The 22,646-nt window shown below is 43.5% G+C and overlaps 1 protein-coding gene across 29 annotated transcripts in view; it reads left to right on the top strand.

Moving 5' to 3' along the window:
- The window catches only part of Cadps (calcium dependent secretion activator), a 457,138-nt gene extending 442,333 nt beyond the window's left edge, over positions 1 to 14,805 (top strand). For all 29 annotated transcript variants that reach the window (XM_087182504.1, XM_087182502.1, XM_087182498.1 and 26 more), the window contains 2 exons: positions 10,853 to 10,957; positions 14,182 to 14,805. In XM_087182504.1, the coding sequence (XP_087038630.1) occupies positions 10,853 to 10,957; positions 14,182 to 14,361 (285 nt within the window). In that variant the 3' untranslated portion in view covers positions 14,362 to 14,805. The remainder of the gene's footprint in view (positions 1 to 10,852; positions 10,958 to 14,181) is intronic.
- The last annotated feature ends 7,841 nt before the right edge of the window (positions 14,806 to 22,646 follow it).

The following is a 22,646-nucleotide window of genomic DNA, read 5'->3' as shown; positions in this document are numbered from 1 at the left end:
CTAACAAGTCTGTTGTGGCGGGAATGATTGTGGACAGGGAGCTGCTGCCCTTTTGGGCAACCAGGATCTCAGAGTTGACTGGGAGCCTCTTGATCAAAATCCATTCTCGGAAAAGTGGGGGAGTGTGGGGTCAGCCTGGGGACTCTGAGAGGGAGACTCTGGGAACATGAGGTGATGCTGCACACCATGCAAAAAAGCGGGTCCTTTTTCTGTTGTTTGGATTTGGTCCTCTGTGAGGATTCTCGGCTCTCATCCCCAGGCTTCATTTAATTCTGTTTCACAGATTTAGAAATGTTGGCCCCATGGCATGTTTTAAATAAACCAAATAAATGACTGAGCAAATGTTACCAGATTTGTTCTTTGTTCTTCCCAGTCTCAAAACTCAACCTTGAGAAACTGTTTCAGTCCTGGGATTAAATGAAATGCCTACATTTATCTTACAGAGAATTTCGTTTTTCTTTTTGTAAAGCATGGCTAGGCATTCCAGATTAGAATATGTACATTGCTAAATATTCTTAACCAAAGTTTCCGTTTCAGTACGAGAACTTGTTTTTATTTCCCATCTTCTTCTTTTCTTTTCGTTTTTGGACTGTGGTCTAAGAATATAACATACAATGTCCCATCTGAACCATTTTGAAATGTATAGTTTCACAATATTAAGTAGATTGTCACACAATCAATCTTTAAAACTTTTTATCTTGCAAAACTGAAACTCTGTACCTGTCAAGGTACAAGTTCCTGTTTCTCCTACTGTTAGTCCCTGCCAACCACCATTCCACTTTCTGTTTCTGTGGATCTGACTACTCTAGATACTCATGTAAGTGAAATCATACAGTATCTGTCTTTTCGTGACTAGCTTACTTTGTGTAATGTCCTAAAGTTCCATCCATTTTGTGGCATATGACAGAATTTCCTTTCTTTTTAAGGCTGGATAATATTGCATTGTGTATATCACATTTGTTTGTCTATTCTCCCCCTGATGGAATTAGGTCACTTCTGCCAAATGAATAAGGCTGCTCTGAAGGTGGGTGTACAAATACCTCTTTGAATTCCTGTCAGTTTTTCTGCATCTGCACCCAGAGGTGCTGTTTCACCCATCTTTCTACTCTGGCACTTCCATTCGAGTTTGGAAGTAGTGTCTGAAGTCATGTTTAGGCCTGTGCTTTCCACCACAGGTGCTCCTGTCTTGAAGTAGACCTTCATCACATCTCCTGTGGATGGCTCCCTGCCCCACTGGGACATGGAGTTGGCTAACATAATGGGGGTTTTGTGACTTGCTGGGTTTTCATACAGTCTGATTGATTTAGCAGCCACAAAATCATTAACAGTCTGGCTTCGGCTAGCTTAGATAGCTTTCGAAACTGCCAACAGGTTACCAAGACCATTGTTGTTTGTTGTTGTTGTTGTTGTTGTTGTTGTTGTTGTTGTTGTTGTTGTTGCTGCTGCTGCTGCTGCTGCTGCTGCTGTTACCAGGGATCAAGCTCGGGACCTTGCACTTTCGAGGCAGGTGGTGGAACCACTGAGCTAAATCCCTGGCCCAACAAGACCATTTTTTAAAAGGCACAGGCTGTATCTTCCAGTGAGAGACACACACACACACACCCCCGCCGTAACCCGTGTAAGTGAAGCTTTGGGTTAAACGCTGTTGCTTGTTTGCTCTCAGGAAAGATCCTTCCAGACTTGCACCCCTCCCTGTGCTCTCATAAGTGACTAACATTGAAGGACTGAATACCAATAGTTGCATGAGAAGGCTGCTGGACATTCAGTCAGGAGTCCAGCTTTGGGCTCCTCATTTTGATCATTCATAGGAAATTGTGGTGCTGAAGAATTAATTACTGGGCTGGGCATTTAGCGCAGTGGTCCCGCTGCCTGCCTCAAAAGCACAAGGTCCAGAGTTCGATTCCCAGTACCAAAACAAAAAGAATTAATTACTACTGAGTATTTCTCTACATTTTAGGCTGAAAGAGTTGAAATTTGACCTTGAGTAGATAAATACTTACTTTAATAAAAGGATATTAAGATTATTATTTAGGTCCTTTCTAAGGGGTTAAATAAATACTGCATTGCTAAATTTCATATACAAGCAAAAACTTTAAGTAGTGACAATTTAAATCTGCTCTTCAAAACGGATTATCTTTTCTTACGAGCAGAGACCAAAGGCAAAAGAGGGGCTGGATCCTCTCAGCTCCAGGTTGTGGGTGGTGATAGTCACAGAAGCTGGGTCTTCCTGAGGCTTCTCAGCCCTCTCCGTCAAGAGCCCTGGGGCCAGCACCATGAAGAGCCGCAGCTGATGGGGCTCAATTCGATAGGGTTTTAGGCATCCAAAGCATTAGAAAAGTGGGGAAACCCCACATTCAACTAAAAGGACATTTGGGGCAGCTGGCAAGGTCACTCTGCTCACCCGTGGCCTCTGGTTTGAGTGCTGGTCATGGCTTGTGCTTTTAGCTGAGCGTCCCAAAGCTGTGGCTGGGAAACACCCACCTTTAAGCATAGCGCCTTTCTTTGTCAGGAACCAGGTTTCTTGAATTGGCACATTTTATATACATATTGATCACATTCATCATGGGAACTTGCACCTGTACATGATATATCCTGCTTCTTCTTTTCTTCCCATCCCCTCCCCTCTCTACAGCCCTCTCTCCCTCCTTACCTACGAAACCATTGTTTTCTTTGTTTTTCCCTTCTAGTCTTATTTTCTACTCCCTTCCTTCCCCTCCTCCCCCGTTTCCCTTCTCATTTGAACATTTTCTTCCCATTTCCCAATATCTATATACACATTTGGGGCCTTATTATTTCCACTGTAGCAACACTCGGCTGAGGCAGAAGGTCATATTTCAGTGGCGTCCCCTCTTCTGAAAGCATTTGGGTGGTGTGTCGTTGTGGAGCTTTGGCAAATCCTGAGGCCTGCTGGGAGCAGCGTGCAGTGGTCGGTGCCTGGCCCACCTGGCAGAGGCGGCCTGCACAAGCCTGAGTTGCATTGTTATGCCCTCTGAATCTTTGGTTGAAGCATAGAATACCACAAGGTCGCTGGTGACGTCTAGACCTGAAAGACCCACAGAGCAATGGGATTGTGGATTAGGGTTACAAAGCAGTGGGGACTTTGGTAGAAATGCAAAGAAACCCTGGATGATGCTTTTCACAGGCTCCTAAATTACCTAAATTATAAGGAAGAAATAACGCATTGGAAACTCCCAATGCAAAATATTTTATTACAGTGTTTCAGTACACCAATTAAAATAGGTTGTGAGAATCTTTTTCTAACTAATAATAACTCACTCTTGTTATCAAAAACAAAGTGAAGAGCTTAGTCACATGGGTGTGGTCAAAGTATTATTTTCCTCTTTGATTCTTTGCCAGCCGAGTGTCATTTGTTCATCAGAGCCACCTGTTCTGACGTGTGGCAGGATTGAGTTGGAGGAAGGGTACTTTTCAAAGAAAAGACACTAGTCTTCCAGCCCTAAAACACAGGTTTGTTACCAAGCAGTTACCAAACCCAGGAATTTTGTACTTTGCCTTCCTGGCATATGTGGCTTGAATATGCCAATTTTAAAAGAAATGCATATCTGGAAATGAAGCAACAATAATACAATGTAGTTCCTAGTGAGTTTAAGCTATCACTCAGCAGAAGCTAGATTCAACAAGAGTCACAGTTTTTATTCAGTGAAGTGTGTGAAGTTGTATATTTGTGCATGGCATGTTTATCAGTCCTTGGACCAAATACCTAAAGTTTTTAAAGAGCATCTGATATTGGGCTAAATATCATCCTCAGTTATAGGTGTGGGGCAACACATCTTTTGTGCGTGTGTGTGTGTGTACATGTATTTTGCTAGAAGTGATATTCTACAGTATGTATGCATATGTCAATACAAGTTTTCTTTAGAGAAATAGGCAAGACAGGAAGAACTGAGTTTTGCACTGGACTGTTCTCATTGGGCTTGTGACTTTGCCTAAAATTGGTTCTAATTATTCCTCGTGATGTCTTTAATTTCACAAGACAAGTTTTTCCTCTGATGTGAAAAGGAGCTACTGTTTTGCTCTCCTTTTTTGCTGAAAATTTTATAGCTTATGCTGTCTGATTTTGAGGACTAAATTTTTGTCAGTGTTATAACTTTTCTTTCTCTAAAACTCTGTTAAGAAAATTCAAGCCACTGTGATGAAGGCAATTTTTCAAGTTGTGTTTTTCTTTGTAAACAAACTGCCCACAGTTAGAAATTTCTGCCACTAACAATGGTGGAGTGACCAACATAAAACAAGAGAAAATAGGATAATAGGAGAGAAGAAAAATGGTTAATTCTAGCTAAAAATGGCATCTCTCAGCCCTATCCAAGTTTTTTCTAGCCATCTCCTTTCAGAGTAAGCAGCAGGCAGGGTGTACAGGCACATCTGTAATCCCAGGCTGCTGAGGGAGCAGGATCACAATCAAGCCTAGGAACTTACCAAGGCCTTGTTTCAAAATAAAATAAGGGATGGGGTATGTAGCTCACCAGTAGAGTGCTTGTCTAGCATGTATGAGACCCTAGCACAGCCCAAAAAATAGACAGTGGGCCAGGGATTTAGCTCAGTGGTGCCACGCCAGCCTCAAAAGTGCAAGGTCCTGAGTCCAATCCCCAGTACCGGCAAGAAAAAAAAGGAGGCAATGGCTGTCTCTCATCCACCAGTTCTTTAAAGTCATTGAGTGTTTTCTATGGGAACACCCCAGAGTTTCCACTCTCTGCTTAGCCACTTTCTAAGGTCATAAAATGTAGATTCTTTTGCACTCCGAGCAAAGCCTAGACTCAGGTTCAACATGATCGTTCTTCTACTCCTTGGAGAACTTCAGAAGTGAAAAACTCACTGTGAAGACATCTGGGACTGGAGCTGCGTCTGTATGACCAATCCCTTGCTAATTCAAGTACTGAGTTGCATGCAAGTGACTTGTACAGATCTGGTGGTAAATAACCAAATTCAAACCTGATCTGTGCTTCCACACTGTGTGCCCTTTTCTCTCTGCTACAGATCAGGGTCATAGGGTCAACCTCTGAGGAGCACGATTAAGCTTCCTTGTAGTGTGTTTTGTGCACGCCTTGTCCATCGAGAAAGTGACTCTTACTAATAACTGTGCACATGCTTGTGTATGTGTGGGGGTAATTTATTAGGAATCCTGTACAAAGTAGTACCTTTTGAAAACAGGAGATTCTAAAGTCTTATAGAATGTTCTGGTCTGACAGAGGCTGGCACAAGTTAAGGAGATAAATTGCCTTTGTGATGTATGATATGGAAACACAGTGAGTGTCTCTTTTTAGTCTGTATTCTTTGTTTCTATTGCCACTCATCTGTGACATGTGACCTGTTCTAAAAACAAACATCCCCTTAACAACATTGTCTGTTTAGGACATAAATTCATATCAAAATGTCGGAGTCGAGGATGCAGACTGAAGCCAGGCATGGTGGCGCACACCTGCAAGCCAAGCTCCTTGGGAGGTGGAGGCTGGAGGATGGCAGATTCGAGGCCAAACGGACAGCTCAGACTCCCAACCCCCAGCCCCACCCCAAAAAGAATTAATACAAATATATGGTGGTGGTGGTGATGGCAGACCGACAACTGCCAACGCAGTCATTCCAGCAGTCCTCTGTGCTGCAGATGGAAACTGCCAGACCGAGGCAAAAGCCCATCTTCTGTGAACCCTGCGTGGTCCAGTGAGGTGTTCATTAATCATCCTATCTCCAGTCCTGCTTGTTTCCAGGAGAGAGTTTCCAGTGAATCCTAGGGCAAGGACTACAGAGAAGTGAATAAGTCAGTTTCTGACTGTGCAATTGATAGGGGAGTCAAAAAAAACATAAGCTAGGGCCAGGGATGTAGCTCAGTGGCACAGCACCTGCCTGGCAAGGGCAAGGTCCTGAGTTTGATCCCTGGTTCCAGAAAAACAAACAAATAAATAAATAAGATGATACCTTGACACAGCATTTCAAGAAATCAAAATTAATGCAAAGAAATTCATGATGAATGAACTATCAGAAATTTAATGAAAGTTGGCATTTGAGTTTGCTCTTGTATGACCTGCCTTCCTGCCCCTCCAAAGTCCTGACAGAAGTGGACCCGACATTACACGGACACATCAAGTGTATCAGGACTGCCTTCTGTGAAGCAGCATGTATTTTTGTTTATTTGTTTTTGTATGTTTTTGTTGTTTTTTTTGGTACCGGGGATGCAACTCGGGTCCTTGCGCTTGTGCAGCAGGCAGGGAAACCACTGAGCTAAATCGCTGGCCCTGAAGCAGCGTGTTTGAGGGAAGAATGTGTGATAAAATCATATCTGCATAGTTATTACCTAAGCTTCTACAAGGAATAAATCAAGAAAATATCTTTTGAGTTGTAACCTTAAAATATATCTACTATGTTTCTGAGAGTAGTAACAGTGGCTAAATTTTTATTGAGTGCTTACTATGTGACAATCATTCTACTTGGCACTTTACATAAATTATCTCTTTCAGTGCTCATAGTAATCCTATGAAGTAGGTACTGGCATTAACCCCAAGAGGAAACTGAGGGTCAGAGTTAAGCAGTTTGCTTCAGGTTACCCCCCTAATAAGTAGCCAACCCAGGCTGAAGTTCTGCTCATCCCCACAGGACTTGAGAAATTACTCATTCTTTGTCTGAATCCTTTTAACCCAAGACTTTGGTCTAGATCAGTGTAGCTTAAATGTGCTGTATGCACCCAAGATAGTCATGGAGGTCTTATGTGAGGACCTAATACGAAACAACTTTCCAAAGGAATCTCATCGCTAAGAGCTATCCGTGTGTTATGTAAAGCTTATGCATACAATTCCAGAGATATTCCAATAGAAGTTATTTCCTCCATCCCACGTGGCTTTCCCTGGCTACCCAGTCTGTTTCCTCCCTTTTCTTAAATCTCTTTGTTTGAGAATGAAAATAACTGAGAGAGAATGATGGTTGCGGTGGAGGAGGTGAGAGTGGCAGTGGGCATGGCAGAAGCAGCCAGTGTCGGGTGTAGCCTTGTAGCATGCCAAGTACTGTTAATGGATGTGCCACCAGCATTTCATTTGCTCATCAGAGAAAGCCAGTGAAAGACTGATTCGTTCCCATTTTCATCAGGAGACTTTGTCTTCTAAGACTGTAAGTAACTTGCTCAAGATCACAAACTGGTGTATTTTAGAGCTTGTGGTCTTAAACCACTGCATAACAGAAAGTAGGAAAGAAGAATTAAATGGCAAAGTGTTTAGTGAGCCTCCTAGCTCCTTTTTTTTTTTTTTGTACCGGGGATCGAACTCAGGACCTTGTGCTTTCGAGGCAGGGGCTGGAACCACTGAGCTAAATCCCTGGCCCCTAGATCCTTTTAAACAGATCTTTCAGATCTGGTTGCAGCTAATGGAGAAGGTACCAACCTCCCAAGAGCCCCAAAACCTACAGGTCACGGTGTGATAGATCTCCCTTTGGATTCTGAAACAGAAGTCTCCACAACGTGGTCCCCTGCGGATATATTTCAAAGGAGCCAGGCTACTGTGGATTTTCTTTTTCTCGTGTTTTTTCAGACTGAAGTAATCTTATTTAGGCAGTCTCAAATTAATATTCCTGAATTAAGGGGAGGCAGCCAAAGAGTCGTGATTCCCCTTAGTACACATCGTGAGCTCTCAATTCTGGTTTCTACAGATTGAGAGTACATTTACTGCCCAGGTGTTAGGATGGCTCCAGAAAAGGCATATCTAAACCCAAGACAAAACAAAATGGGGAGAACTTAAAATGTTTTATGAATTTCCTCTTTTGAAGAACCATAACAAATCTGCTGCATTAGCATCAATCTCAAATCAAGCAAACCTGATTAATGAGCACTGTGAGCCCCTTGAGGAAGAGCAGGAGCAACCCAGTAACATGCTGCTAAATGTAATGGCTGGCTTCCTGGGAGGGAGAAAGCCATGCTCGTGGAGCTTGCCAGTCTGTGGTGTAAGAGCCTCCGCTATGGCCTGTTTCCAGCTCACTCTGGTGCCCTGGACGTGGAGGTAGACAGCAATGCCCCGGAGAGCTCCATCTGACTAGGAGGGGTCAGGGAGTCGCTGAGCTGTTTCACTCCAGCAGCGGCCAATTCTAGAGCCACTATATGTGTGACCTTGGGAAAGTCACCTCTCTGAGCCTTTGTTTCCTCCTCTCCAAAGGATAAGATGGAGGATCGCTTCCACCTCTAGCATTTTAAAGTTCTAGAAGGCAATGCCTCCTGCTTTCTCTGACATCCAAATCCCTTTAAGCGCCTTTCTGGAAAACCAAGTTAGTGCTGTGCAGCATCCAAAAGTGCCTCCAATTTCATCTACTGAGCATAAGGTTTGGAAAGGAGAGACTGCCTCCCTTTTGCCTCTTTCGATGTGTAGCCAATGGGGCATCATACGTTTTTTACACTTCTTTTGCTAGATGTGAGACCCAGGAGGAAAAGCATGGATGTCCCGGGTGCTCAGGCCCTGGGTGGGAGTCCGTGCAATGCACCAGCCTCACTGTATGCGCTTCCCACCTCCCTTCCCTCAGCACAGCAAGACTGTTGCTAGTGTGCTACCTTTTTATTTGTATTTTCATTGTATTTTTTACTATTTTAAAGCCATTTACAGGAGTGGAAACTGCCTACATAAAATGGGGGCGGGGGGCTGCTATTTTTTTTTCTGAAAGGTGGCACGTCTCTCAGCAAAGAGAAAAAGGCATGTTGCACAAGGCTTGTTGGCAGTGATAGAAGCCAGCGCCGGTTTGCCTGTTGTCACAGCCAAAGCAAAATGCCACCTCTGCCTAGAAGCCAGAGTGCCACACTCCTCTTTTGTGTCCCAATGATGTACTCAGCGTAAGGCCTGAGGCTTGCAGGTTGGCCAAGAGGTCACCAGGGTTGCTTGCAGGTCACCTTCCAACCCCAGGATGCCAGGGACAAGGGGAGGTTGTTCAGGGCTCTCAAAATCAATTTTGAGCCCTCAGATTGCATGTCAGATGCAGCCAGTAAATGTGGAATTTGAGGCCTAGGGCGAGCACAGGAGAGGCCTTGACTGCCAAGAGTAAGGTGAGGCTGCAGGAACGCCTGTGGCCCAGGTCCAGTCCTCTCCCTGGACCCTCTTCACCAAACCCAGATGCAGTGACAACAAATGTTCCAGATCCTATGGCAGGAGGTGCCAAAAACACCTCCCATCAACAACCACTACCCACAAAAAAAGTTTCAGTAAAATATTCTCACCCCTAGAGGGGAAAACCTGTCCATGCCTCAAGCAGCTTGACCCTCACAGTCCCCTCCCTGCATGGCGTGAGCTCCACATCCCAAGAAGATTATCTCCCACCGCCCCCCTCCTCGGCCACTCGCTCTCTGAGGAGGGACAGAAGGCTCCTGAAACCAACAGTTTCGCCTCCATGATCTTTAAAAGAGCAGAAGCTGGCTGTGAGGCTGCAGTGCTGCCTCGATCGGGGTGGTGTGGTCTCTGTCGAGGCTGGGCTCCAAGGACAGCCACGATTGGCTCTGATGAGGAAGGAGCCTCGACAGAAAAGATTGCAAAGAGGGCTTCTGCACACCATGGCTGAGACTGTGTCGCTTCTTGCAAGGTGAAACTTGGCAGTTCTACCTTGCAAGTAAAAACCCAAATTAATTTTTTTAAAGAAATTAAGTCAGAAACAAGGCTTCAGAAAAACTGTGAGTGTTAGGCATAAACTGATTTTGGATGATCTTTAGGTGAGAAAGGGTGGAGTTACCATCAGAAACATGTTTTTATTTATGGTTTTCGAATCCCCACTGGTGTGTGATGTGTGTGTGTGTGTGTGAGTGTGCATGTGTGTATTGGTTAGCGTGAGTATGCATCGTCTCAATTCTCTAACCACTTTTTTTTGCATCTTTTCTGTGCACAGTTCATATAGATACCCTATAAATAAAAACATACAGGACCATCCACACCTTTTCATTTTATTTGTAAATTGTTTGGTATATGCAGCGGAGCGTAATGAAACCTGGAGAAGTTTAAAAGATTAGATTTTTTTCCTATCCTGACACTTCATAACACTGTTCATATGTCTGTGAGTGAGATTTATGAATATATGAGCAGTACTGCAAAATTATCCTGCACCAGAGACTTCCTGCGCCACAGGGGTGGCAGTCTAAAGTGACACCGCTTCAAGCATTTTTCACAGACATGAAGCAAAATTTAACCCCCTTAAGGGGAAGTATGATTTCAACAGCTTGAAATGAGCTCATTTGTAGATGGTTTTTTTCTCTCTCTCATCTCCCATAATTTTTGGTGTTAAGATTAAAACAGATTGCACAACCAATGTAAGGGCACATAAGCTGCCCGGAGTACAGTTTGGCCCTGAAAGTGAAACCCTCACACATTGTCTTCAGAGGAGCATCCCAGGTGGGGAAAGGAAGGAAAATGCCCCCCACTCCTCAGACTCTCAGCCTGGCTCCCAGAGTTGTACTTAGTAGATAAGGGCCCCGGATTTTGAAAAGGTAAGTGGCGATGCATATTTATTAAGTAGGGAAGCACCCATCTCCGGGCAGAGGAGACAATGGCATTAGGAAATCAGCAGTGCCTGGAATCTCAACTGAGTGAAATTAGCCAATTACAAAGAGAAACAGAAGAGCTAAAGGTGTCTCTAAGAATGGACTGTGTCCAAAATGTCTAGGGTACAGGTGTTTATGTTCAATTTCAAGTCCACACTGCTCTCATTGGGACTGACCCAGCACCTTGTGGTTTTGTGTAAATTAGTGTTCAGATCTCTGTGCTCTCAAACTCTCATTAACCGCTTTGTTTCCTCCTGGATCAGAATGGGGTGCTCAGACGTGGCCTGTTCCCTCTCTACCCTCTAACGGCTCCGTGATGTGTTGGCCGGAGAACTTTTGTCTCTTTTTCAGCAATGGTACAACAGCTCCATGAATGTCATCTGTACCTGGTTGACGGACCGGATGGACCTGCAGCTTCACATATATCAACTGAAAACACTAATTAGGATGGTAAAGGTAAAAGAAAAAAATATTTATTCTCTTTTCCAAATAGCCTACTGAAATGCACTTCATTGGCAAGCCATGGGGCATCCTGAACAAAAAGAGTATTTGTTTACATCGGCAACAAAGATTTCTAGAAGAGAATCTCCTGCAAGACAAAAACTCTGAAATCACTTTGTGATGCCTGGTTCATTTCTTACTCACACATCAAAGAAAACTTTAATAAAAAGGAATTTGATATCTTTATCCAGATAGAAAAAAATACTTTATTTGCTTTGCAAAAACACCGCAAAGGCCATTGTACCCTTTGATTCGACTTTCAAAAGCTGGCTTTGGGTGTCATTATGCTAATCACATAAATTACCAATTTCATTTATGGTTTAATTAAATAAAATTTTGTCACGATTGACTTAATGGAAATATTTACTTTCAGCTATTTCTAAGCATGTCCTGTGATCATTATCAGAATGTACATCAATATTGTTCTCATAGTTAATTGAAGTAGTTTCTCTTATGATGCGTGTATACAATCAAGTGTAAAGGATCACAAAGGTGAGATAACATACCCTGAAAGTAGCTTTTTTCCCTGTTCTTCTGCACATGGGTTGGACTAATGATAATTATTTCAGCGTGAAATCTCAGTGGTTTACATGAAATAATAAGATCACAGAAGGGGGTAAATACGTTTTGATCATTTCAGTTTCCATTTGATGCCTCACTGTGGAGGGTTTTTAAACATTCACATGCAGAACTCCCATTCAACACACAAAGTCTCCCTTTAAAATCATTTTAACCATCTACATAGCTAACACCATCTCCTAACACTGCCAGAAGTCTCCCCCACACTCAGCCCACCCCATTTCTCAGTCCCTTGGACTGGCACCATCCCCCTGAAGGTGCTCCCCCACCCCAGTGCTGACTTAAAACCAATTACCGTTTGGTGTGTGTAATTAAGGAGAGTCATTGTCATCCGCATTTGATCTCACAAAGCATCTGCCTAGAAAAGGTTATAGGCAGCGGTATACAACAGCTCTTAAAAAAGAAATGTGCACACTCCAACTATGGGCTGAATTGTCCCACTTTTATTTCTTTTATTTCATTTCTTAAGGCAAACCCCCTACCCACTACATGACCACTTGAAGTCCATTTTCTGGATATAAATATGCTTGTGGGAAAGAGTGATTTCTGTTTGACCTTTACTGGGTAGACATGAAAAAAGACATCATTTTAATATTTTTAAATTATCTCCCCATAACTGATATTTCCAGACCTGTGTTGAGAATTAGTAATATTTTATTAAGAAAAAAATATGTCAGAGAGGAGGTTAATCTTCATCCTCTGCCAAACATGCGCACACACACACACACACCCCACAGAGGAGCGATGCAGAAATGTCACTGCCAAAGGAATCTCTTCACTCTCACCAGAATTGGTCCCTGCTTCACTAAGGTTGCACCACAGAGATAGGAAGCAGAATTCACCTCCTCAGTACCAAGCACATGACCCAGAGCTCCCCTTCTGCAGAGCACATTTCCAAGGATATCTGGCATTCTCTCCTCCCTCAGCAGACACTCTGTTTATCCATCCATCCATTCATTATCCAGCAAGCATGTATTCGCTCATCCAGCACTGCATAAAGATGAGGTGAGCCCTCCTTTCCTGTGACCAGACGGAAGATTCGGAAGTGGCTAGAGGTGGCCCCTGCCCTCCAGTATTAGTGTCCAGTTGGGATACACACAGGGTCATATCCTGGAATTTAAATAAAGGGCAGAATACTCAAGCACATTTACCTGTATTTTCCTATCCTGTCTTGGCAACAACTGTGTTACTCTAAATTGCCATGAAACTGATTGAAAAGCTCAGACATTTCAGCTAAGGACCTGGCTGGTCTACCCAGTGACTCAAACTCTTGCCCTTCCCCATCAGGGTGGAGCAAGAATTCAAGCAGCTGCATGGCTTCTTCCTCCTCTTTGAGAGCCTGCAGCTTGATCCATGATTTAGGATGACCTTATAACTTTGTGCCCAAGCCATGTTACTTTTAGGAGGGCAAAAGGGACTAGGAGTAACCTTGCTGGAAAGGTGGGCACAACGCACAGAGCGGACACATGGTCATCCTCCCATAGTCTCCAGTGTCGAGCTGCACCAAGCCAAACTGCATTCACTCACTTTCTATGGTCACTGCAGTGTATAACCTCCAGAGGGGCTTGGCCTTGTGATTGCTGCACTACCACTGCATTAGAAGAACTGTTAGACATAACGGGGGGAGTGGGATTGAAATATCTTAACATTCCTTCTCTTGCCCTTTTGTCAAATTCCTTATATCAATAGGAGAAGCAAACAGCAGAATCAGTAGCTGAAATGATATGCAGTGTGATGAGAAGAGTTGTAGTTAGAAAAGGACCTTTTTTTAAAAAAATAAATTATGAAGTAGACAACAGCCAGATGCTTCTGGTCATGTTCAATTAACACTAAGAGATTTCTAGAAAAAACAGTCCTTAGGATACCTAAGGAAATCCGAGAGAAATCGCCTGGAGGAACAAAGACAGAACTTGTGGTGCAGTAAAACCATACCATTGTTCTTGAAAAAGAGCCAAATTTCTTCCCTGAGTGCATAAAGTTGTGAACGGAATAGATACAGTTCTTTCCCTAGGAGATGAGACATGAGTCACATGCCTGCAACATATTGACGAGGCATTAGCGCTCCATCTCTCCCATAATTGTTGCTGCCCGTAATAGGTTTCATATACCAACATGCATATGTCTGTCTTGGGAATGAAACGGAGGGATGAGGCTCGGGCAATTACAAGACTCAAAAACCCTAAAGAGCAGACTGCCACAGAAATCACAAACACCATAATCACTTGATCCATCATTGAGATGTAATAGCCCTTCACACTGTCAGTCATATTATGCTACACCAACCTAAGAGAGAAGCAGACCAAAAAAAAGAACCAAAACAATTATGGAACATTTCCCTCTACAGAACTGTGTAAACACACGCTTATGTTCTTTGCTTTGTCTCATCTAATACAGTTTATCCTGCCACAATTTCACATTTTCTGTCATTCAGTGAGGTTCAGTTTTCAGTACAAAATGAAATCTGAGCACAGTGGCCTCTTACTTGGCACGGAAGAAGAGTGACATTAGCTGAAGCTCGGTCCCCTCACATGCACACCTGCTTCATGTCCTCTGCACTGGAGATGCGATTTCCCTGATCGCTGCATCTTTTCCCTCCCTAGAAAACCTATAGAGATTTCCGATTGCAAGGGGTCCTGGATTCCACCCTCAACAGCAAGACTTATGAGACCATCCGGAACCGACTCACCGTGGAAGAAGCCACGGCCTCCGTGAGCGAGGGCGGGGGCCTGCAGGGCATCAGCATGAAGGACAGCGACGAGGAGGATGAGGAGGATGATTAGACCACGCAGCCCTGGAGTCCCCTGGACAGAGTCCTGCAATCAATGCATGTCCTTAGTCTGTTAGTTAACCCCACTAGGAATTTTCTGTCAACTACCATGCCCATGAGACATTTACCAGTACAATTGCCATTTTAGCTATGTGGTACCAAGATTAGCAAATGATCTTCAGATCTGTTGATTTTCTTATTTCCATGTCTGTATGTTTACAAGCAATATGGAGCACCATTCTTTAAATGCCATTCATGGAGAACACATAGTCCAGCTATTAGGCCCATCCGTATTCTTGGCAAAGTGTAATGATGCTTCATACTCAGTACTGTGTGTGTGTGTGTCAGTGGTACATGGGTGTAAGGGTGAGGATGCTGAGAACTTTAACTTCTTTGTTCATGTATGTGGATGCCAGTTATTTTAATGAGTATATAAATAAATTAATTTAATGAAGCACATAGACCTGCTTTGTTTTTATTGAAAAACCAAAGGCAAGGCTCCAATAGCCAACTTTTGGTTCTTTCTGTTCCCCCAAAACTAAAAAAAGAAACTAGAGACCCCTTGTATCCCTGTTACCCCTTCCTTTCATTTATCTACGTAGCCAAAACAAAAGGATTGATTCTGTATTGCCCTGGCAAGGGGGCGATCCTGTCATGATTAACACCAAGCACAGTACAGAGTGACTGTCTTCTGTCAGAGTTTATCCTATTAAATGTTATGTTTTGCTTTTATGTTTCAATAAGTGTGTGTGTAAAACAAAGCCTGAATATTTAAATTGCAACCTTAGACTATAAATGTGTTTATAAGAAGATACAGATACTTCCTTCGGTAGGTTATAACAATAATTTCAACTATTTTGTTCCACACCCTTCTATATCCGTCCTGTACCTTGCGCTCTGGTCTGTGACAGTGCCGCCCGGGTTCGCTGCGGAGCCCTCCTGTCTGTGTAAAGTAGTGGATCTATCCTGCTTTGGCCTTACACAAAGCCTCCAGGTCTGAGAGCGTGGAAAACTGTGGCTTCTCAATAAATACCTGCTCAAATATCGTGGGACAGTACGATGGGTCTGTCTTCCTTTGCCTCTGACAGCCAGAGCTGAAACATGAGAAGCAGAGAGAGGGGAAAGGGGAGAAAGAGGTAATTTTTCTCGAGTGTTCTTGACACTGTCGGAGTGAGTTACTTCCAAATGCTTGTAGTTCTCCGTGCGAGACTGCCTAGAATGCCATTAATTCAGACTCCACTAATTCAGGATCTGTGGGCATTTGGACATGTTGGGCAGATTACACTTGCATTATAGGATAAATAAGGGTTTGCTGAGCAAGTGAGTAGTGTAAACGAGAGAAATGTTTCTCCTGTACGAAGAGAAGGCCAACAAACTGTTTTTAAGCACCACTTTAACAGCAGTGTTTGCATTCAAACAAAGTGTGTGCCAATTATATATGATTCTTATATATTTGTTAAAGCATTTTACAAGATTCTCTAAGATATGGAGTGCTCTTCTCACTCCCCAGTCCCTGTCAGCAGTGTAATCACCTAGATTTGAAAGAAATCAAACACGCATGGCCTAGTTTTATTTGTATCTGTCAGTAAACCAGGCTGACATCTTCTTGGGCTGTCTGAGATCTTAGGGAAGTGACTGCTTTTCTGGAGGCCCAGGCAGAGTGGTCACTCACTACCTGTTCTCTGCAAAACAACCCTCCAGACAGTGCGTCCCACTGAGCTTAGTCCTTGAGGTATACAGGTGCAAATCAGCAAGACTTCCAGGCCTCCATGGGCTGGCATCAGAACACATTTATTGAGCAACTATTCTGTGCCAAGCATTCTGCAGGTGTTACACCACTTAAATCTCCTAACAATCACAAGACAGGAATATAGTATTATCTTCATTGTAGATGAAGAAATTAAGGCCAAAACATTAAGTTACCTTGCCAAAAGATCACGCAACTCCATGCAGAAGCATTAGTCTAGACCAACTGGTAAAAAGACATAGTAATACAAATGGTGAGAGTACCATTCAAGCATGAAAAAATGTTTAATTGCTCAATAGTATGTAGTTAAGTCAGAGTAGCAAAGCCAGCATTTTTTGGTACATTTCAGGTATACAATATGATGACATTCATCATTAGGAATTTGCACCTTTACATGATGTACCTTGGGGGTTTTTTGTTGGCTTTTTTTTTTTTTTTTGGTTCCCAGGGATCGAACTCGGGTCCTTGCACTTGCGCAGCAGGGGGCGAAAGCACTGAGCCAAATCCCCGGCCCTACATAAGGTACCTTGGTTCTTATTTTTTTCCCATTCCCCTCCCTCCCTTCAACCCCTCCACCCTTCCCTATTTACAAAGACTTTGTTTCTGTTTCTTCCTTTTCTCGTATTTATACCTTTCCCTTCCCCTACCCTTCCCACTTCCCCTTCCCCTTTAAAAAATATTTTTATTATATTTAGAGTTCCAAAATTAAAGCGTACTTCTTGCAACCATTACAAACAATTCAAAAATGTGCAAAATAAAGAGGGAGCATCTGCCTAGGATGTAAGATTTGGAGAAAGGAAGAAAATGTTCAGCATCCAAGGAGAGGAGCTAAGTGATCGGGGGTAGATAGCTAACTGAAGAGCACAATCCAAAAAGCAAAGGAGAACCAAGTCAGAAAAGAATGTCTCCAAAGCCAAGGCCAGAAAAACCAAGATTCGCAAAAGGAGGACCCACCATCACCTGCCCATGAGGATCTTGCTCCATAGCTCCCCCAGTGTGGCAACATGGAGGGAGGGAGAGGGACAGGAAGTGACGTCAGAAGAGGCCAGCGAGAACGCCCAGCAAGCTTAACGCTTGGGCTGTTCTTGCCATCAGCACAAGGCTGAGAAGACGATTCTGCTATCATGAGCGTTCTTCTTTATGTCCTTGGTGAGTAAGCTTTCTCCTTTTCCCTTTTTAATTTATCCTATTACAGTATAATACACATGCAGATGAGCACAGGAATCCTGAGCATACAGCTCAGTGCACTACCACAAGGTAACATGCTCACGGTCAGGAACGAAGAAACAATTTGCCGAACAGCCCTGGCATGCCCTGTGCCATGAGCCTGCCCTGCTTTTCTCCCCTTCCTTCCCAGGAGAAACCACCATCCTGATTCTTTTCCATCCTGATCTCTAATAGCATAGATAAGCTTGCCGACTTTAAATCTTCATGTAATTACAGCCACAGGACATATTCACATTTGACCTCTTTTGCTCTACCTTACATCATTAGGGTAGCTATGCTTCACTTCTTTTTATTGCTCATGTGTGTGTGTTGGTCCTGGAGATCAAACCCAGGGCCTCATACATGCTAGGCAAGCACTCTATCACTGAACTACATTCCAGCCCCTTTTGTTTTATTTTGAGATAAACAAGGTTACCCAGGCTGGTCCCAAACATGCAATCCTCCTGCCTCAGCCTCCTGAGCAGCTGGCGTGACAGGCATACACCACCATGCCTAGCTAGCTTGCTGTATAGTAGTCTGATGTATGAATATACTACAATTGATTTTTCCATGTTAAAGTGCTGTTTTCCACTGGGGCCATTTGGCTAGGCCCTAGGGCAAAGCTATGTTTAGCAGATGCTGCCAGTTATGCACTGAAGGTGAACACAGTTTTACCCTCATCAGCAGGATATCAGAGTCCCTGTTGTTCCCCATCCTAGGCAACATGAGGTATTGTCACTCTTTAATGTTCACTGTTCTGGTAAGGGGGGTGGTTTATAATTGTAATTTGCTGATAAGAAAAGTAGAGTTGGTTGTCTTTTGACAAATATACTACGTTGGCAATTTGGAGAGCCTCTTTCGTGAAGTGTTTGTCCTTTTCCCTTTTTATATTTCTTTTTTTTTTTTTTGGTACCGGGGATCGAGTTCAAGCAATGTTAACCTGATGGGAATGCATCCCAGGCTAACCACACCAGTAGCTGAGTGTGCTGTGGTCCGCCCCAGCAGGAAGTACCCAGTTCTCCAATCCATTCCCTCCCCTTGCCTTTCTCAAAGACAAGTATGAGCACGCAGTTGCCCCACCTTTCTCACAGAATGAGGTGCAAACTGCACAAGACAGAATACAAGAATGGGACCTTGCCCACCCTCCAGCCTCCTGGGCTCATCCTCCTCCCTCACTCGGAGTCACCTGCACTCACCCTTTTCCCATCCCACTGTCCATTCTGGTTCTTCATCTGGAGTCCTTTCCTGGGCCACTTTATCTTATCCTTGGGGTCCCAGCTAATGATTCTCCAGGGGCGCCTTTTCGCACTCGCACTTGCTCTTAGCTCAGCATCCATCTCCTTCACACGGCCCCCGGCCCCCGGGTGCTCTGAGGCAGCACACTTCCTGAACGCCGCACTCTCATCATCGTGTGCATCCTGCTACCTCCCTCCCTCCAGGGCCCCGCTCACCCACTCTCCCCTGGACTCACACACATGGATCACTGACAAGTACAGCCTGGAAGGACACAGATGAGACAACCTAGCACCTTCCCTTAGGACCTTGAGACTGGGTGGTGAGAAGTCTCCTGTAGACTAAGTGACCTAAGGGTCCGAGGAGGGAGAAGGACAGGCCTGGCTCCTGGGGGGAGGCCGGAGTCGATGGGCAGGTTCACCTGGGCATTCCCAGCTACACAGGAAACACTTGGCCAACTCAGCGCATTGAGGGTCTGCTCAGCGCCAGGGAAGGCCGCTTCCTGGAGATGCGTGCAGGGCTTGGGAGAGATTAGGATAAGAACAGGAGCCGAGGTGTCACGTTAGGGTATTAGTTTCCTTTAGTTTGGGTTTGTTACTCTGCACAGCCAAGAGCTAACCAATACTTTTATTTTTCCCACACATTGGAAGAAATTTAAGTTAAAAAAAATCAAAGAGAGTGGAATGACATGAGAGTAAAAGTTCAAGCTTCTCCCCACCAACCCATTTCCCTTAAGTAGCCACTGCTAACAGATGGGCAAATAGTCTTCAAATATGTTTGAATCTTATACAAGTATGTGTATATGTATTATATATATTTACACAAGTGGGGATCGTCAGAGCCTAATATTTGGCAAATGAAATTCTGCATTTACTAATGTAGGATCATGTCTATGTCTGCACATACAGACTTTCCGTATTACTTTGGGAACAGGTGTGATGTGTACTTTAGCAATGAGTGTGATGTATAAAAGGAGATTTTTCTGGTCAAGGAAGAAACAGGGGCAAAGCAAGGTAAATTGAAAATCCAGGATGAAATTAGGATGGATCAAAACATAATGGAGGAAATGAGCCATCTGTGGAAGTGACCAGGGGACTACTTGAAAATGTGTGACTAAAGAATTGCTGAAACACCCCAGATCCAGTAACAGCCTGACGGAGCTGTGCTACAGCTCTGTTTATTTGTCTGTCTCTGCGGTCAGGGATTGTGTGTCCCTTTGTGAATGCCAGTCTGGTGCCCAGGATTCAGCAGGCGCTCAATCAGTGTGGCTGGAACTGAATGGGTAAACATCAGACAGGCACGCTTGAGAATGATCGTGACCAAGAGAGCATAACTAAGTGTAGTGCAATATTCTCTGTCTAGTAAAAAAGAATTACAAAAGAGTGCAGAGAACTGCCACGGCCTCCACTGCCTGCCTCCCCAGCAGTAGCCTTAGCTTCCAGCACAGGCATGAGCAGTCCTGCTGTCCCAAGTTTGGGTTTCTATAAGAATTTTAGGAACAGGCCGGGGATTTAGCTGAGTGGTTCCACCACCTGCCTCGCAAGGGCAGGGACCTGAGTTCAATCCCCAGTACCAAAAAAAGGAATTTTAGGAACTCTACCAAACAATGAAGAATAATATTACGGCTTAAGCACAAATTTTAATAAGTTCATTTCATTTACATTTTAAGATCCAAAATAAGTGTGTTCTTTGTGGCCAATTTCCATCAGATGCATCTGAAATGAAATCAAATTATGCACAATTCTGTACTTCGTGATAAACAAATTTTTTTAAAAAATCAATATTCATCATTTATTCAAGGTTGTTTTGCTTCTTCATCTAAAAACTAAAATTATCATCTGTTTTCCTTCTTATGAAACCATGCACTTCATCTAGAGTTATAAATCTGCACTCATACTAACAAAACATGAAGGAAGGGGCGGTGAGGGGCAGTCTGCCAGCAGAGTGCTCTACCCTGATGACAGTACACTGAAGGTCGAAGAAAAACAGTGAGTAACAAATTAATCACAGCCACCAGCTAGCAGAGGGATGAAGTGATTACAATTAATCACAAAATAAGAGGAATGCAAAAGCAACAATAAGCCAAAAGTACACAAATAACATTCTTTCTTATTTCCTAAGAATTGATGGTGGGATGGCAAAAAGCAATTGTAAACATGGTTAAGTTGGCATATTTCCTTCTGTCCATCAGAAACAACTTGGCTTTTTTCCTGGGTGCTGAATACAATTGCAAAGAATAAACAAGGCTTTGCTTAAGGCAGGAAGCATGTGATTAAAGATAGTACGAATTTTACAGACAGTGTTGAAAATTCTGGGATGTGTTTAAAAGGAAATCAAGGGCAACAATAAGAAGACAAATGCTGTGATATTTGGTGCAAATTAAAGGACAGTTTATATGGAAGCTATAGCTACATTTCAAACTCTAATGTCACTATGTTGTAAAAGGGGTTGCTGAATTATACACCTCACTTAGTCTCTTCAAATACCTCCTGGAACATGGCTTTAGCATCATAAATCCCTCCAGAGTATTTTTTGGTTCAATTAGTTAATTTTGAATTGAGAGTATACTTTAAAAAACAAACATCAAAATTATAGAGTAAAAATTCCAGAGCATATGGAGAGTATTGACATGGAACGCATTTGGAAAATTTGAACTCTTTGGAGCTTTAATTAAATGACAATTTCTGGTTTGTGATATTGAAAGTTGAACTTCTATGAAGTGATTTCTAACAGGATAAGAAGATGTCTTTTTCTCCAAACTCAAAGTACTTGAGTAGTTCTCATAAAATGTTCTAAAGAGATTAAAATAGGTTAATGATCCCCAAATTAAGGAAACGGGGTTCTTTCTGCATGAACAGCAAGTAAAACCATCTCTGATTAGTTTCTTCTGGAACTTTTAGTCAGTTATCGTGGAGACCAGATGGGAAGACTGAGTTCTAATCGGCCTCCTCGGTGAGCACTGAGGAGAAAGAGGGCAGGCAAGTGTGCTGACACGCTGAGGGAAAAGTAGAAACACCTGACGCTAAGTTGTTTACCTGGAGTAGTGCCATGGAGGGTGGGAGACAGATGAAGCTGTGGACCCTGACTGCTCGTGCCCCGGTCTGAATAAAGCCAAAGTGTGCCAGTCATTTGGGGCTCTATGTTGAAGGGAGACGTGAGCCCCCTGTCCCCCCAGATTTTAACCTGTTTCTGTGTCTCTTTATTTTTCATCTTCTTCACCCCTTGGGCAGGTTCGAACTCAGCTCATAGGCTGGTTCCTACAAATTTTTACATCATATTTCATTGATTCTAAAGCAAAGGTTTTTTTCACCTTTAAGATCTCTGAAATTGAGACACATTCTTCCACTGCAAGGAAGCAAATTTACCTGGGCATGGTGATACCCACCTATAATCCCAGCTCTCTGGGAGGATGAGACAGGAGGATCACAAGTTTGAGCCCAGGATGGTCAACTTAGTGACTTAGCAAGGCCCTGTCTCAAAATTAACTAAAACGGACTGAGGATGTAACTCAGTGCAAAGGCCATGGGTTTAATGCTCAGTACCACCAAAAGAAGAGAAACAAACTTATGCAGCCTCTATTCCACATTATCACCAAACCTCTGTAACTAGTCTGCTATGCACACAGGCTTGTCTCTCCCAGCAATCAGCCTTCCACAAAGTGAGGTGAGGGCCAGGCAGAACAAGGGACTCAGCGAGCACGGACAGTAAGCAAATGCCCACTTCCCCCTCTCCAAAATGCTAGAGAAAGATGGTCTTTGAGACACTGAGTCCCGAATCTTGTTATTGCAAGGGTCAGGGACTCAAACTATTCCTTTTAAGTACGGAAGAGAAAGATGAAAGTGGGGAACTACAGGATTTGTAGAGCACTGGGTGATGGGTAAGGCAGGAGCTGAGCTATACAGAGGAGGAGGTTAAGAGCGTATGTTCTGGAGCTGGGATGAACTTTGCCCAGAATTCAGGTGACTGGTGACAGTCATTACCATGTGACCTTGAGAACATTACCTCACTGCCCTAGTCCTTGGTTTCCTCATCTGTAACTTAGAACTAACCAAAACAATATCCAAAGGATTCCCTATTGCTATTAGCTCGCTGAGTTATCAAGATGGAATGCA

Source organism: Heterocephalus glaber, unplaced genomic scaffold (genome assembly GCF_053883595.1).
Source record: "Heterocephalus glaber isolate CG9 unplaced genomic scaffold, H.glaber_assembly_v1.0 deba00001472, whole genome shotgun sequence".
NCBI classification, from domain to species: domain Eukaryota; kingdom Metazoa; phylum Chordata; class Mammalia; order Rodentia; family Bathyergidae; genus Heterocephalus; species Heterocephalus glaber.
The sequence above is the reverse complement of the archived record's forward strand: the minus strand, read 5'-3'. Positions and strand labels throughout refer to the sequence as shown.